The 17,824-nt window shown below is 49.8% G+C and overlaps 1 protein-coding gene across 1 annotated transcript in view; it reads right to left on the bottom strand.

The window, feature by feature from the left end:
• Window positions 1-795: 795 nt before the first annotated feature.
• ankrd50 (ankyrin repeat domain 50) overlaps window positions 796-17,824 on the bottom strand; it is a 33,340-nt gene continuing 16,311 nt past the window's right edge. Inside the window, exons 4-5 of the mRNA XM_053878590.1 lie at window positions 3,530-7,047; window positions 796-3,031 (exon numbers count right to left, since the gene is read on the bottom strand). Of these exons, the coding sequence (XP_053734565.1) occupies window positions 3,533-7,047 (3,515 nt within the window). The 3' untranslated portion in view covers window positions 796-3,031; window positions 3,530-3,532. The remainder of the gene's footprint in view (window positions 3,032-3,529; window positions 7,048-17,824) is intronic.

Here is a 17,824-nt window from a genome sequence, read left to right as displayed (position 1 = left end):
TGAACCGTCGAAGCTCGAGCGTCGTGTTCTCAGGTGAGCAGTCCTGTGGTTCCACCTCAGTCTCAGTCTCTGCTGAGTCACTGTAGGAACGTGATGACTCACCAACCCAGAGCCATGTCATTGTGACCACTCTGTTGTCGCTAACTTCACAAAAGACAAAGGAGTCACGACTGACCTGCCTCATGCTCTCCACACACGAGTCGGCCCACTCTCTCGCACCACTTTCTGAAGCTCAGACGCAGATCTTCTGCAGAAAATAGCCCGTTGAGCGACCCGCCAATTATGTCGCGCCATTTACGACGTCTGACGTCCGAGACACTGGTTTACAAAGGCTGGACTCGGAGGAACACTTTGTTCCTGCAGTTAACAAGTGTTTGCAAACACGACAATCCTGACTCTGGTGGCAGGAGGTTCAGCGTGACAGCCAGGACTCGGGTGCTCCGGTGGTGTCCTGCTGGCCCTGTTCCGCCGACCCTGGAAGCCGGACCGCTCCCGGGCCGCAGTAGTCATCGATCATCCATGAGGGTCTGGCAGCAGGTCTGCTTCCCGCAGGCCCGGTGCTGCTGAGTCCGGTCAGAGTCTGACTTGTTCCTGGAGAACTTCCCGAGTCCAGTGATGCTCCCACAGAAGTGCAACTAATAAGGTTGCACCCGTGTGTGTGTGTGTCATAGGTGCTGACCTGGTCTTGGGTTCACACTAATGAGGCTCCAGGGTCAGCAGGTCGCCTCATTCACAGTCCAGGCTCGACACGTCACGCACTAGTTGTGCTGAATAGTTGGGCGTCACAAACAACAGCTGAACCTTTCACGCTGGTGACGTCACTGCTGAACATCACGAGGATCCAAACCCAAAGCTTTTATTTGCCTTTCCTGAAGGCTGAAGCTCATCTGTGATGTCTGAAGGAGTCGCTCCTGGACTGGAGTTCAGCTGAGGACAGGACCGGCTCTGAGTGGGAGAGCACGGGACAGATGGAGCGCCGGGCTGAAGACTGAGACGAAGCGTGATATTGCTGCTGCAGTCCTTCACCGGTCTGATGCGCCTCCTCGCACACCGGAGACAAAGTCGGCACTCACTTCCTGGCTCCGCTCCGACGGCAGTTGGTCCGTCCTCTGTCTGCCAGCTGTCGGACTTGTGAGAGATCCGAACCGCGGTGGCAGATGTTGAGTCGTGACTCCAGCTTCAGGAGAAGAAAATGTTTACTAGAAGCCATAGTGTGAGAGAATGAGGCGGGAGTCTCAAGGTCAACTGAGTCGGGTGGCTTTAACTCATGAATCTGGTTTCTGAAGACTCAGAGTGCGTGTGAGTGTCTGTACTGCATGTAAGACAAAAACAGACTGGTCTCCACAGCAACAGCAGCCGGACAGGAAGTGGAAGAGTGCAGCTGCTGGAGAGGCTTCAGCTCCAGATGTTTCCGTCGTCAGCTCACAAACACGTCCAGCAGAGCGACAGCAGGACCGGCTCTGACTTCACACCCCGTTTATAAGCTCGCCATCTTTAGTTCCACGTGTGGACGGACGCATGTAGTGGTGATAAACTCAGCACTTTCAGGACCCAGGTTGGACTTCAGTTCCGACCAACACGGCGGATCAAGTTTCAGTCCGGGTCGGCAGAAAAGCAAATATGTTTATTGAGCACTTTAATATACATGAGAAAGTTCCTCTTGGTACATGGCGCAGGAATTCTGTCGTGAACGGACGTCGCTGCTATTTACAAAACCAACAGAAGACGTTTGAGACCCGATCCTTCAGAGACGTTTGTGCATGCGAGTTTGAAGAGCTAGCCATTAGCATGAAGGATGACTGTGTCGCGAGTCTTGAGTCTCCACAGCGACACGACTTGGCTTGCTGCTGAATGACTTAGGATGCCACCCACGCTGCCTGTTCCCATAACATTATGACCACATGCTAACTTCAGGTGCAGAGGAAGCCAATTCTTACTTTGTTAGCCTTGAACATGTATCTTCTGGTTCTTGTTCCCAGTGATAGCTGAAGTTGTCGAACCCGCCCAAACTTTTCAGCAGTGGGAGCAAAGTAATCCTTCAATTGCTAGCGTGACGTGATACAGCACCACCACACTAAGAACAAGAAGCTAATAAATTTGGTGAAACAAATCAGACTGTCCTCTTCAGCTAAAATGGAAACTTTTGCAAAACCTGACATTGGCTGTAGGCTGCTCTAGACCCCTTGACAGGCTGGTGGTCATAATGTTATAGATGATGAACACTTGAAAACACAAAAGCTTCCGTCTGTACAGCAATAGCATGTAGATCCCTTTGGCTGCTAGCGGTGGAGCTTGTCGCTCAAGAGCTCACAAGGGTGGAGCGGAACTGATTTGAACTTCGGGAACTGAACCTTGATGTACCGGAGCTTCTCTATTGACGCAGAATTCAACGCTCCCCAAGTTGACTGAGAACTTCTGGACGCACCCCTCATTAGCACCAACCCGAACTTTGACTCAGGAAACATTGCAAACTGAAAGGTTGGGCATTGCCTCGCGTTAGCACCACACATCTGCTATTCCCGAGTTTTTTTTTAAATATCTTTTCGGCACACAAAACAAACACAAAAATCCCATAGGGACGAAAATCAACATTCCCACTTAGCTTCCAACAAACCTCCGGCTTCCATCTAGTTTTTGTTGCACACAGTAAAAAAAAAAACAAAACTGTTGGGAGTTAACATAAACAGCAACTTCTGAATGTTGTAACATCAAAAAAGGCGGTAAAACAAAAGTGGCTTTTTTTCCATAACAAAAATAAATACACTGGTTAACACACGGAAGGTCACATGACAGGTTGCGACAGTGACTCAGAGGTGCACTGCTGTCTTGAGAACATAACAAACGTTGTGGATGAAGATGGCGAACTGACAAGCGTCTCTTCAAAGTGCACGCGCTGCTCATCATTAAATATCTTAAATAAACGTCCGGTGAGGCGGATGGAGGCATGTCCGCGCTCCGTCGCCGTCTCTTTAGCGTGGATGACACTTTGGCACGGTGCCCTCTGGCGTCGCAGCCACGGAGATTCTGAGATCTGAAACAATAAAGCAACACTTGTGAATGCAACTTCATTTTTTTCATTGCGGTTGCCTGTCACACCGGCTAGCTGGGTCAGCAGGACCCTGATGATCGGCTAGCAACAACAAAGTATCTCCATCACCACCACAATGACTCCACTGCTAACATCACTAATACAGCTACTACCACACCAACCATCCACATAGACGACAACAACGAGAACAACCATCCAACTCCTGCTACTCCCACAACCACACAACAAATGTGTCCACCGTGCTACTACCACAACTGTTACAATGATCGCGACCAACATCACAACATCTGCAGTATGAACGCCACATGGACCATCAACAGTTCGCCCAGTTGCCACTGCTACCATCAGTAGGTCTACACTGCTCCTAGTATAACCACTACGCTACTACTGCCTTTCACTCCTGAAACTACAACAATGACACACACTATCACCGTCACTTCCTGTGACTAACTACTGACTGCGTGGGAGAGCTTCTCTTACCAGCTACAATGGAGTCTCCTTCTTGTAGTTGAATGCTGCGTCCGATCCTTCGAGTTGCAGTTTCAGGGCTTGTTTAAGGCTTAGCTCCGTTTCCCCGATGGGATAGTTCTCCAGAACATCTTGGTGACCTCTGCTCTGCACAGTCCGAGGAACCGAGACCCTTCCCAGGAAGACCTGATTGCCCTGGAGGTGATAGTTGGGGTTGGTCATGATGCCATTCCGCTTCTTCTCCGCTAAGCTCTGCTGCTGGATGAAGAACTGCTCCTGGTTCTGTCCCGGCTGGATCATGATTTTACAGTGCGGGTCCTTGACTGCGATGTTGGCAACAGACTTGTTGAGGGCAATTCTTTTGTCGAACTGAGTCATCTCGTACTCCAGAACCTGACCTGCGTTGTTCTTCACTTTTTTCTTGTCCACCGGTGCCCCCTTACCATTGGTAGTGCCACTGCCAGTCTTGGTTGCTTTTGTCGACTTGAGACCAGATTTCAACAGGGACCAGTCAAAGTCACTGGATGGAGACGGCGGCTGCTGACTGATTGACTTGGTGGTGGACGACGGGGACACGATCGACTGCCGACTTCGGCTACGAGGCAGCGAGTGCTGCTGGATCTGTTCTGTAAATGTCAGACCGTGGAAGCTGTCGATGGGGACGGTCTGAGCCGTGGCGGTGGACGAGGTGGTTCTCAGGGACGAGTTCTTGGAGCTCTTGAGAGAATTATTTGACAGGGAGGATTTCTGACGATCGACTGTGGAATCTGGCGACTCGGACGGGGAACTGAAGGCATGCACGGGTCCGTTAGTTAATCCGCGGCCGGTCGACTGCATGTCACCCACCCCCGTGCTGCCTGAACTACTTGACTTGATGGTGAGGGACTGCATTTTGCCAGAGACGGCCAGCGGAGTCCTTTCTTCCATCGTGTGCACTGGTGATGGATTGCAGCCATTCAGAGTCGTGGCCCCGTACTTCTCCAGAAGCTTGATGATCATTGAATGGCCTCCTTTGGCAGCAACTCTGATTGCCGTACGTCCAAACTGGTCGGCGTGATTAGGGTCTGCGCCGTTTTCGAGAAGGATCTGCACAACATCGATGTGACCTTCCTGTGCAGCGATGCCGAGCGCAGTCGCTCCCTGGTTGCACGTGTGATCCACGTGGGTGCCATTGTCTATCAAGAACTGCACTACCTTGGTGTGGCCTTGCCACGCGGCGGACTGGAGGGCCGATCGCTTTTCGTTGTCACAGGCGTTGACATCAGCGTGATAGTTGATCAGCAGTCGGACCATTTCTACATGTCCTTGCCAGCAGGACACGTGAAGGGCCGTTCTGCCCTCCATGTCGCTGGCTTCAACGTTAGCTCCGTTTTCCAGGAAATATTCTGTCATGGCCAGCTGGTTTTCAAGTGCCAGGATGTACAGAGTGGGTCGTCCATCCGCGTCTTTGTAATCGATGTCAGCGCCGTGGCTCAGCAACAGTTCCACAATGTCCCTATGGCCTTCCAGGGCAGCCACCCTGAGAGCATTCCTGCCGTCATAGCCCCTCTGGTCAATGCATGACTTGTTCTCCAGAAGAATTTGCACGCAGTCGTAATGTCCCTCTTGTGCTGCTAGTATCAGCTGTATTCTTCCGTCGTTATCTACCTCTGTACAACGAGCGCCTTGCTCAATGAGGGCATCGCACACCTGCCGATGCCCCTCAAAAGAAGCCATGTGTAGGGGGGTCCAGCCAGCGTCGTCCCTGTGATTCTCATCTAAACCTCTGTCCAGCAGAGTTCTGACCACCTCCACGTTGCCCTGCGCAGATGCAATGCTCAGCACAGTCCTCCCCTCGCTGTCAATGCTGTCTACAGCTGCACCCCAAAATAATAAAGTGTTCACAACAGAGGCATGTCCCATTGAGGCTGCGGCAAGTAGAGGGGTCCGGCCATTGTTGTCTGTGTGATCCACATCTGCCCCTCCTTCCAAGAGCAGATCCACCACATCCACATGTCCTTCATAGCCAGCCACAAGGAGAGGAGTCATGCAGTCCTTGTCGCAATGGTCCACCTCCGCTCCCCTCTCAATGAGAAGGCTCACCACTGACGCATGACCTTTACTGGCGGGAACACAGAGAGCAGCCACTGAGAGAGCCGTTCGGCCGTCCACGTCTTCGTGATTGACCTCGGCACCGTGGTCCAACAGGTGCTCAACAATCTCTCTGTGTCCCATGTAGGCGGCAGCAATGAGAGCTGTCCGTCCTTCGTTGTCTGCCTTGTTGACCTCGGCGCCATGCTGAAGGAGGTTCAACACAATGTCTTCATGTCCTCCCCACGCTGCAGCTCTCAGCGCTGTTCGACCATCTGCATCGGCGCAGTCCACTTTGGCGCCAGCGTAGAGCAGAGCAGACACCACCTCAGAGTGACCACCCCAGGCTGCCGACCGCAGCGCAGTCCAGCCATCGTGATCTGTGTGGTTGATGTTTGACTCGCAGCCAATCAGACAGTTCACCACTTTGGTATGGCCTTGCCGGCCAGCGAGAGTAAGTGCAGTTTGCCCGTGGTTGTCCTCCAACTCCATGTTGGCTCCTCGAGATATCAGTAAGTTGACCACATCCAAGTTTCCACTGTAAGCTGCGTTGGCCAGCAAAGTCCTCCCACTGGAGTCGCACTGGTTCACAGATGCTCCGTTGTCGAGCAGAGTCCTGATGGAATCCTCCCGCTCGAGGGCCTGCTGAACAATGCACGATGCGTGGTCGTCCTCATTGTTGACGTGCGCTCCAGCTTTGACCAGGAGCTGTAGAACTTCTTGTTCTTTGGGAATGGAGGTGGACAGAGAGTCTTTCGCTGGAGTTCCATTCCAGACCATCCACAGAGCCAGATTGAAGGGCTCGATCTGTAGATTGGAATTGACGAGGTGCAGGGCGAATTCCTGCACTTCAAGTGGTTTCAGTTGTTTGGCACGACAGGTGTAACTCATGGCCAACATTCGGTGTCCCTCTGCTGCGTTGCACAGGTACTTCTGCGTGCAGTGCTTCACGTCCAGAAGCCACTCAGCGAAACTATAATGAAACAGGATTTTCGTACTTCCGAGACCATTCACTAAGAGCTTGGAGAGAATGTCCATCTTCTTTTGAAACTCTTCCATTGTCAGCGTCATGTTCTTGGTCCAGACGGCGTGGTACAGTTCCTTGACCGTCAGCGGTCTGCAGGTGGCCAGGATCACATTCAGGATGGGCTGTACTTTGGCAAACTGTTTCCTGACAAAGAGCCTCTGGCACAGCCACAGATAGAGGCCGTTCAGCGTCCCGGGGATCTCCCGGATCTCGCGGAGCATGATGAAGCTCTCCACCACGCCGTCCAGCACTTTCTCCAGGTAGAGGAAGCAACCGCTGCTCTTGATGTGGAGTTGGTTGAGCATCTCAGCTGTCTCCTTGGTGAGGTGCTGTCGCAGGGCCTCCTCCTGGTCCAGCCGGTGCAGGATGTACTGCTGCACGTCCTTGACGATGTAGGCCTTCCTCAGATCGTCCAGGCTGATCTTTCGGAATCCTGAAAGAGAAGGTGAGTTTGATGAGGCAATCAAGATCAACGCCACTGTTCCACAACAGAACAAGGAGACATGCTACTGACTAGTTTGTCACACAGATGTGAGAACAAGTCATGCCTCGTGAGCGAGACTATTTAAATGGGAGTGAAGAGCATGACACAGAGCAGCGCGGTGGTCATAATGTTACAGCTTGTGCTTTGATTATAGTTTTTGATGGAGAACAATCAGCGAGGTCCTGGCGCTGAATCACCAGCTGGTCACATGATCACTGAGGTTGCAGAGGAACGTGGGGAGGCATCTTGTAACAGGTCGTGCAATGGCCACCGAGTTTCCTCATGTTGAAACAATCTGCTTGTGATCCGTGTCACCTACAGTCTCAGGGCGAGGGAAGCGTTTTGTTTAGAGTTCCCAGGGTTCCCCGGGCGACTGGGACAGGAAGTGCAGCAGAAGAGCAGCTGTTTGCAGCCTCTCGGGACACAACAGTATTTAGCTCCATTGAACTTTTAAACTTCTGATCGGAGTCGGAACCATCACCAAGAGGTCCAGACTTTCTTCTCATAAGAAACCTTGAGACCGTCTACTTTAATGTTCATGTTCTTCCAGTTACACACCAACAACTGGTTTCTCTATTTGAGCTCAGGATCTGCTCCAGTGGTGCAGTGTTTTTGTGAGTGTCATCACAAAACCACCCAAGAACCCGACATAAATCCAACATGTGGCAGACTTGGCCCTGAACAAGGACACCACGCACCGGTGTTGTTGACCCTCAGAGAGATAACAGGAAGTTGGAGGTCGAGCAGGCAGATTAATGTGAGCGCTTGTTAGTGGAGTCTTATCTCAGACAAACTCAGAAGCGGAGCGATAACACCTGCCCCCTTCTGTCGGACACCTGAGGTTTTACTCTCATGCACCACAACAGGACACACAAATCCATTGGACTTGTTCTCTGACAGAGAAAGTCCTGCTGGAAGTGACCAAAGCTTCCAAAAACACTACCAACCTCAGTTTGTTTTCTTTCAGATTCAATATCAAGTGTTCACCAGGAGTCACGGCACAAAGTCACAACTCACTCATAACACTTCTTGACTATGCCCCTAAAGAGCTTTGACTCACAACTCGATCGGTTGCATCCTTCCCTCACTCGTGAACAAAATACTTCCCACCAGTGTGAGGAAAAAGTACACCGTGTTAACAACTTTGATTTCTAAAAAATCCCAATAATAAAAGAAAAAACATGATGAAAACCTTTCCATGTTTTCATGCTCTACCATCATAATAATAAAGTGGACTGAGGATGGACCCTTGAGGGACCCCACAGCTAATTGCTAGATGACGACTGAGTCACGAACAGGTGCTCCGACTCATGGCACTGTCGTCCTTCAACGCCTCACGAGGGCCCGTCAGTCAGCGCTCGCACTCAAAAGCATTTTGCCAACTCTGAGATGCAGCTGTGTTGACAGTGAACCGCCCCCTCCCTCCTTCACCTGACCCCTCCTCCCCCCCACCTGCAGCTGCAGCACGACTGGTCAAACTGGAAAGTCTCAACGTTCTGTGTGAGGCAGAGCCGCAGGCGTGACCGAGCTTCAGTGTGGAGACTTGTTTCCCAACTGTAGCGCTTCAGTCACGATGAGTTCTCTACCATTTCATGTTTCTAGTGTTTCATCTGCAAGTGACAGCCTCATTGAATATGAACGGATCTGAATGTCAGTACACAAAAACAACAACAAAGGGGAGGAGCAGAACAATGTGTGAGTAAAAGGCAGCTGATCATCCGACACTGTTGCAAAAAGAGAAACGCGTACTTGTCAACACTGATTCTCAACCTTCAAAAGAAGCTATTAAAAAAATATCAAAGAAGTAAGTGAACCTGTGTGTGACAACAAACTGGTCTCAAAAATGTTTTTAATTTAAAAATTAGAAAAGAAAAAGATTGATTCAATGTTTAAAAAGTTGTAAGTCACTTTAAAAAACTACTACTACCGATGAGTGTAGAGAAAACAATCCTGGAATGTGGTAAATATTTTTGTCAATGTTCTGAGGTAGAAAGGAGTCCAACACCAGCAGAGTCGACATTAGAGAACTTTTCTGACGGTCACAAAAGAGGAGGGTTGAGCAGGGAAATGAAAAATCAACATGAAGCAGTGAAACTTTTGGGAACCACCGTGGACAACGACTCTTATGACGGTTAGGCTCTTCATAAGCGCTCACTGACAGACGTGACGGACCAGCGGCACCAACAGAGGGAGGTTTGTCACCCATTTGATTTGGTCCGAGCCATTTGTGCATTTGAAAAACTCAAGCAGCAGCGACGGTTGAGTTGTGCGTTTCTGGCGGGTTCACAGCAGGAATGTTGTTTGCAGATGCTTGGACTGGACCCACCGCCACATATTTGGGTTTTTAGGAGTTTGGCTGTGACGGCTGCAGCTGTCGAGCAGACGTCAGTGGAGCTGGCTTGTGCCGAAGCAGGAGCGGTCGTGTTTTGCGTGAGACCCGCTGCCTCGCCGTGGCCCTGGTGAAGATCGGCAAGCATCTCCAGCACCCCATAACCTCCTGGATATTTCCAGTACACCGCCTCATTTGTCATCTGAAAAATGGATCTCGAAGGCAAACAGTCGCTCTTTTGTCCGTGGCATGTCTCTGGTGGCCGGAGTCCAGTTCTGTAACAAGCAGCAGCTGGCCGAGAGACTCCTGCGTCGCATCGCTCACAAAGATGAATGTGTCATTTGTTGCTTGTTTAGCAGTGGCTATTGTCCCTCCACGGCTCGGGGACATGAATACCCAGCGAAGCTGCGGCGCAGTTGGCGTGTGACGGAGCACGACGCGGCTGACGCGTCATGCGAACACAGCCCCTGTTTTCTGGGTGGAATGCTGCCGATGATCCTCCAGTGAGGGTTGATGATGTCAACGGGAGTTTCAGCAGCAGCTTCCAACAGCCCAAGGACCCCTCCCTATCCCTGATGATCCCATGGTGCCATGAACCTTCTGCACAGAACAAGGAAGCTCTCAGGGGCTGATGACGTTTGGAAAGATTTACCTCAAATATTCGCTATTGAGCAGACGACTCCAGTTCTCTTTGTTAGAAACATAGAGGAAGAACACAGTGCTGGGCTCAGTGGGGCTGCTGTAGTCCTGAAACTGAAAAGACCTCGACGATAAACTTGGACAACTTGAGTCACAGAAATGCTCCTGCCGTTGTGTTGGCACCAAAACAATGGCTCACAACACAGCAAGCCGCCACCGTGAACCGCACCTGAAAGCATCATCCCTGATCTCAGGTGGAAAGATGAGCTGAAGGGAGCACAGCAGTCTAGCTGGCATCAGTGAGAGCATGGGACGGCGGGCAGAGAGAGGTCACTAAAGGTCACCGTGGTCACTAAAGCTAGAGGACATAAAGCATGAGGGGATGGGCTGGTTAACTAGTAGTCATTGTTCAAGACCAGCTGTTGCAGCTGGTCTCATCACACTGCTCGCCAGCCTGTCCTGGACCTCGTTAGTCCAGAGCGCGGTATGTGACCAACCACCCGCACCAGAGCCGTCTCAGTTAAGCATGTCCAACTTTCACATCCCATCACCCCCACAAAACCATTATCTGCCACAGACTTCACAGGGAAATCCTGGCAGCCAGTCTGGCTGTTAAGTCGCTGGTGGTGGATTCAGGTGCTTGCTCAGTCATCCCTGGCATGCAGATCAGAAGCGGTGGAGCTATTCAGCCCCCAGAGGCAAGATCGGGCGAAAAAAGGCAAGAGGAATGTGTCTAATTCAGCGCCGGCCAAATTAAGACATCATTTAGAAAGACTTCAATTAGAGCGACAAGTCCGAGTCTGCAGCAGCGATACATGATGGGGCGAGGACTCGCTACGTACCGAAGGGCATCACCATCAGAGTGAAGAGGGCAGCGCTGCGGTCCGACTGCTCTCTGCAGAGCAGGACTGAAGGTGTCACAGAAGCAGACGTGCCAGACCTGCAATTTGCCGACTGTCAGACTGCTCGCTGGGTAAATGACTGTGTTCACGGGGGATTATGGTCTTCAGCTCATCCAAACTGAGGCTCAACGTGCAGCCGCGCAGACGACACCTCGCGCATGGATGCGGACACAAATCAGCTTGTCGGTTTAAGCCAATTTCAGGATAATTAAATCCACTGGTTTCCACGGTGCCGCCGCAAACGGTGAGAAGATTTTATATGTGAAAGTACGGTTGGAGCAAATTCAAACACACACTGTTCAATTTATCCTGTCGTCTGCCACAAACACGGTGAATGTGGCAACACATCAGCTTGTGACCGCTTGCACCCAAGTCACCAGCAAAGGAGTCGGAACTGCACCAGACGAGCCGGCACACGTTTTCCAGCTCTGGTTCGGGATGAAGTTGCTCAATAACCAGTGAAACTGTCCAAATATCAACCGGCAGATATGATCTCCTTTATTGTCTTCTACATGTTCCGACATGCTTGAGCTAAAATGCTAACAGCATTGTAGCTACTCACCTACCCATTCTGTTTAAGACAGAAGCTTCAGGTCAAACACTTAAGCAAATTGACGAAACTTGAGTATTCTGGAGTCCAGTTTAAAAACCCTGACCTTTATCTCAAGCAACCCGGGACACAGTGCAGATCTGCGTCGGACAAGAGTCGGACAGTGAACTTAACTCCATTAGAAAACACAACATGTCTTTAGAAAGTTAGTTTGACCTCAGCGGTTCTTCGCGAGCGCCCGGCACATACAGACAATGTGCGCTCACAGAATTTGCTGCTCGTCTCCTTTGTGGCCGTCGGCGGTAAATCAGTGTTGTCCCCCGGCCCGCTCAGCCAAGAAGGCTCCATTCAGGGAGGCCACGGCGGGGTGGAAGATGTGATTCACTCTCCTCAAGTCTCCCAGAGCTCTTCCCCTGACACTGCAGGAATTCAGGATGACTTATCTGTAAACTATGGAGGTATGCGCCTCATTCATTTGGGGTTTCAGAGAAAAAAAAGTTCCAAATATTAGGAAAATGTGTCATGGTGGTGAGTTCATACTCCAACACTGACTCAGGAGCAGTTTCGGATGAGCAACATCTGCAATTAAGAGGAGAAAAGGGGCCTTATGTCTGATCTGTGGTGATTATTTTTTACTGCTTTGCTAATTTTCTCTCCGCCGCCGACAGTTAAAGTGTGATGGAGAGAAATCATTTCCCTCATGATGGGGTCCAGATGGCAACACCGATTGGCGACACTCCACTCCGTCAGTTTGTATTAAGGACGGAGAACGCAGCTGGAGCTAATCCAAGGAAGAATTTGTCTCAACTTTTGGTCAAAAGACAGGGCAGGAAGGACACACGCAGTAGTTGCTGTGGTCTTCAACCAAAGTGTGGACACATTTTCATCAACCTAATAAACACCTGCAAACCTGCTAATCTGTAAAACAACACTCACAGAAATACAAAAAAATGACCAACAAGACACTATGTCACTATGTTCACTTTCACTTTCCAGAGCTGCTTTCCTACACTGCTGGGAACATCTCCTGGGGAGTTGAGGCGCAACATAAGGTGTGCAAAGTTGTTGAATTATAGTGAACCTGCAATAACCTTTAAACAGGAAAATGGTGGAAATTGAACGAGATTAGTCATAAGCGGCGTGTTACCATTAGCAACAGACTGGTGTGTCTGACAAGTTCGGCTTGAGACTTGGAGCAGAGCCACATATAGTGGGTACGCCACTCTCCACTGTATACACTGTAATAAAAGCCTGGAAGGACCAGATGAAACTGTTGATAAATGTGACGTGCAGGGGGTCAACAAGGCTCTGTATTAAGACCCCTGCTAGGTCAATACTGTTGTGATGAATTAGGTGGACAACTGAACTCAAACTAGAGGCGACCCGTCTTTTATTCTCAAGTAAAACCAACTTAGAAATGGGTCAAAGAGTTTACAGGCGGCTCAAGTATCTTCCAAATACAACAGGGGATCAGCGTCGTCAGAGAAAAACATTCACAGTACTTTGCTGTCGTCTAAATATAATCAGTGGAATCTTCTCCAACTCTCGGCAACAACAATGCGCCCTGATTATCTCTCTGCCGTTTGTGACCGACACTGTCATTATGACCGCTCAGATCTAGACCTTCTTTTCCTTCCTCATCAAGCGGGCTTTGCGCTCCAAAACCCTAAGTGTAGCTTGCAGAAGATTTTGTTTTGAGTTTCCTTTAAAGTGCATATCATTGTCATCGAGCGCCTGCTGTTTTCCAGGATTAGTCTTCGGATAGCTCCCAGAGAGGAAAGCTCTGAGTCATATTTCAGCTACTACTATTAGATAGATGCGTGTTTGCACTTCAGCGGCAGGATGCATTCTTGGGGATTAAAAGAATGTTTTGGTGTCCGACGAAGAACCTGTGCTGAATAACGCGAGCAATAGCCTTTGTTTCAACAGAAGACTGACTTTCCTTTCAGAATTTGGATGCAGACGTCCATCCAGACATGCTGAGGTCCATTTCACAACAAACCATATGTCTTTAAATCGTCAACCAGATGAAGAAGTCAAACCTCCAACTTCTCCTTCAGCTGGAACAGCAGTACTGATCACCCAGTGAGTTCCTCCTCCACCACTGCAGCTTTAAGTTTACAGCCCCGCAGCCAGGATTAAAGAGATACTCGTCTCATGTCCACGGCAGTCTGCCAAGAGTAGGACTGGGTGGCTGAAGGAGATGAGGAGCATTCCAGGGAAAGGGAACAGCAAACCAGACAGTGTTGAGGACTCAAAGTAATTCAGGCGTGACAATTTAAGAAACACTTTACATCCGTCATTTGACGCTCAACCAAACACCTCTACACAGGACTGGTGGTTTGACAGAGTCATGTTTGCATCAGTCAATAACAATGTCCAGATTTTGCTCCAACAAAACTTTCCAACGATGCCACTGCCCTTACGGCGAAGACACCCTTAAGGGCGAGAAACAATCTTTCCAAGTCCTTAGAGGGGGGTCCCTACAGTAGAACAGGATCGCTTCATCCCTTCAGGGGTGACATTGACAGGATGTTACTCTTCCAACAGTCCTCAATATCTCCAGCATTGGCTGGCACCTCGCTAAACTGCAGCGCAGACATGGGCCGTCCATCTCTGAGGGTCATGGGACCAGCCTGGAAGACACTGTCACCTCATGTTCACTCCAGATCCCAGGATGGGCCCCGTGCAGTTTTGGGCTCAGAAGTGAAATGAATAAATGATGGACGTGTCGGAACATGACACACAAGTGCGATCAGAAAAGCAGACTAGCACCTAGTGTGGTGTGGTGCTGTCTAGTCCAGACCAGTCCTGTAATACAAAGTGAAAACCAGAGGATGAAGGTGTGGGCAGATGAAAATAAAACATACGTCTGAGTGGCTGTTTCTATTTCAAAGTGAGCCCTCCCTCCCCCATGCCGTCCTCTCTCCCCTATCTGCCGGAGGTCTTGTTAAATTGGCACACATCCCACGCCGCTCCTGACCAAAAAAGCGCCGCCTAAGTGTTTCCACTCCACTAGCCATATCATGGCCGTACAGTACCTCGGCACTGACGGGGGCGTGCTCATGGGTTTGCTGTCAGGCAGGATGTGAAGCGAATGGACTCTGGTGTCCACTGCACTTACGGGACGCATCTGCAGGCGAGTCGAACCAGAGTGATCGTGTAATTCGTCCAGAAGGAACATGCTGCAAATATGAGCACACTTTCACCAACAGACAGATCAGTCTTTGTCTGCCGGGCCTCGGCCGAACGGATGCTGCGAGGGGCAGCCTTCCTGAATCGGTCTCTGAGGTGTCGAAATTTCACCACTGCGCATTCCAGCGTGACACAGACGGGAGGAATAACAGTTGAGCAGTGGAGGAGGAATCCAGTCTTGATCCTGAAGAAACCATTTAGAGTATCATTTAGAGGAACTTTCAGGAGCTGATGAGTGATGGCGAACATTTAACCACAACCTCGTACACCCCGTAACAATCAAGAGAGCTTCTGTGAGGACCCACGACACGACCAGAGGCAGAGTGGAATCAAACTCTTCAACCTCTGTGGTTCAAACTGCTGTAACAGAGCTGAGCATTATGTTTGTGAGGTCAGGAATATTCAGGATGACGGAGTCAGCATGGCGTCATCTGACCGACCTGATCCAACAGTGCCCTCCCACTCTGCATTTAGTGTCACAATAAGAAACCTAAAACACCGACAAATCCAATACAGTGATGAATATGAAACATCAACCTGTTAGAGACCAGGGAATTTATCGTGCAACCAGTCTGTAGAGTCTAGATTTTTGCGAGTCGGTTCCCTTTCACTTTCCTCTTCTGCTTTCCTCCAAGCCTGTCCCAGACAAACTGGGACCCGTTTGTCGGTGAACTGAAGTCATGTGGCACTTGCTCCTGGGCAGCACGACAGGACTAAAAGGGTTAACAGGCGAAAACCTTCCCTCTGAGAAATAGGTCGCCTTTATATAAGCAAACATCAAGAGTCTTTTGGCAGCCCGCCGCCACCCCTGACTCCTGAACAATACTCCAGGTTATTTTTAGCGGCCTCAGCACTCTGATCTGGTCTAGCTTGGGTCCTGCATGAATGGAGAACTTGTTTTCACAAAAGGCCTCACAAGCTAATGGAGGTTAGTGGGTGAGTGTTTGCATGTCTGCCTTTGAGCAGGGAAACTGAAAGACTTTCCGGAGTGGGACGGAGAGAGTGAGAGCGGGCGAAACAAAAGGAACGTCGAAAGGAACAACGCTGCAACAAAAGCCTCAGGAAGGTAGTGAAAGCTGCAAGTTTGGCGGAATTAAAGAGTTCTTTTGATGGAACTCCAGCTCCTGAGGTACACAGGAAGAGACTCCGAAACCACAACGAGAGGTGTGCCAAGAGAAGCTCCTCACACAAAGACAACCCTTAGCTGCGCTAGCTCGCCTCAACCTCTAACGCAGGTACAGATTCAGAGTCTTCAAACATTTTTGGCATTTAGAATGCGAGTCGAGGCTGTTAGCATCAAATGAGCCGTAAAAACACATTCGAGCAATGGAGGAAGAAATGAAGCTCTCTCTGAGTCAGGATGGTTGGACCAGGAACAAACACAAGGAGGAGAGGCAGGTTACCGCCTCCACGGCTGGGAGATGAAAGGATCTTCCTAATCAAGTTTAAAGAGCTCTCAGATGGACTTCCTCATTCTAAACCCGTCTCTGATGTCAGGAAGTCGAGGTGGTGAAAGTGATCGCTTCGACATGGGCGCTGACAGAAAACCTTCGATACAGGAAAAGACCCTTTCAATTGGTAGCCTCCATTAGGGGGAGATGGTGACCTGAGAGTTCAAGAAAATAAAATTAAGCTCAATTACTGAAAGAATTCAAAATCCAAGTTCAAACAGTGACAAAAGTGGCTGCAACAGATTGGTAAAATTGAACCATCTGTATTGACACACTCGACTTGGTTGGACATCAATGGCATTTTTTCACACACATGACTTGAAGGGACCTAGCTGCTCATGCGGGACCCCTGTGTTCCTGCTGTTGACTTTATTGACTTTACAGTTTGACTTTGTAGTTTTCCATTTGCAGAGTGGGCATATGAGTCTCGGCTCACATTTCCGTTTTCAGACTTGCACTGATCTCTCTCTCATAATCCTGACAGCTAGTTTCTATACAGTCTGGGTGATGGCTACCACAGTCAAACTGACACTGAAGTAAACGCTGTGGCCAGAGTGTCCGGCGCTCTCAAGTTTGTTCCATTCCCTCATAAAAACAAGTCGTCCTAGTGTAGTAACAGAAGCATGACGCAGAATCTGTTGCACTCGTGTGTTCGGAAGACTCAACATCAGAGAGATTATGAAACGGATAGCTCGAATCACAATTTTTCAGTTTTGACACGTAAACAGGAGACGGCCAGAGTGTTCTGATCTAGTCCTATCTTCGAAGCAGCTGTCGGATCCCATCACACAGCGACACTTTCAGCCTCTTCAAAACCCACTTGGTACATTGTAGGATAACTCACTAGCTGTTTTCCTGACTGAACTGGGACGACATGAAGAGGTGGCAACACCACGTCAGACGTGCGTCTTCAGTAACACTTTCGCAGAAACCTTCAATTTCCCTTCTCTCACAGATAGCTGAATCTGTCACCTGCTCCTGCTCTCCTTCAACAACAGACTGCTCTTCACATTTTCCACCTCATTTACACAGCCATTTCCGCTCCTTCAGCCGCCGGTTGTTTCTGTGGCGTCCTTTTTTTCATCCTGTTTTCCCTTGATCAGGTTTATCCTTGCATCATTAAATGGCCAGGATTTTTCCTCATTGTTGTGACGGCTTTCTTTTAAGAAGATGACTTCAAGTGCTGTGTTCCATCGCACTTTTTTGGCAAGGAAGTCTTCATTCTTTTTGCAAAGCTAAAAACTCTGCCTGCAATACAACACGCAGCAGAAGCCTGACGGAACACTGCTTCACACTCAGGCAACATTTAAAGGCCCACTTCTTTCAAACATTTAAAGGCCCACTTCTTTCACAGCCCTCGGACTGAGGTGAGGTTGTGTAATGATTCAAAGGAAGGCGTGAGAAGATCCCACATTCGGTGTTTTTTGGAAGGACGGGAGCTGCTGGACTGAGCTGCAGAAAGACTGCAGAGGTGATTCCTCCCACGCAGCCGATGCTCTTTGTTGCACCGACTCGGCTCCTCGTGGGCCACCGTTCAATTGATTGATAATTCACAACTTGTCCTCACAATTTTGATGCCGTCCCTGTGACTCGGCTTCCTCATGCGACCCCTATGGAGAATGAGCTCCCCTCACCGGAGCGCGGCACCTTGTCGCCCTGA

This window comes from Synchiropus splendidus, chromosome 11 (assembly GCF_027744825.2).
Source record: "Synchiropus splendidus isolate RoL2022-P1 chromosome 11, RoL_Sspl_1.0, whole genome shotgun sequence".
NCBI lineage: Eukaryota > Metazoa > Chordata > Actinopteri > Syngnathiformes > Callionymidae > Synchiropus > Synchiropus splendidus.
The sequence above is the reverse complement of the archived record's forward strand: the minus strand, read 5'-3'. Positions and strand labels throughout refer to the sequence as shown.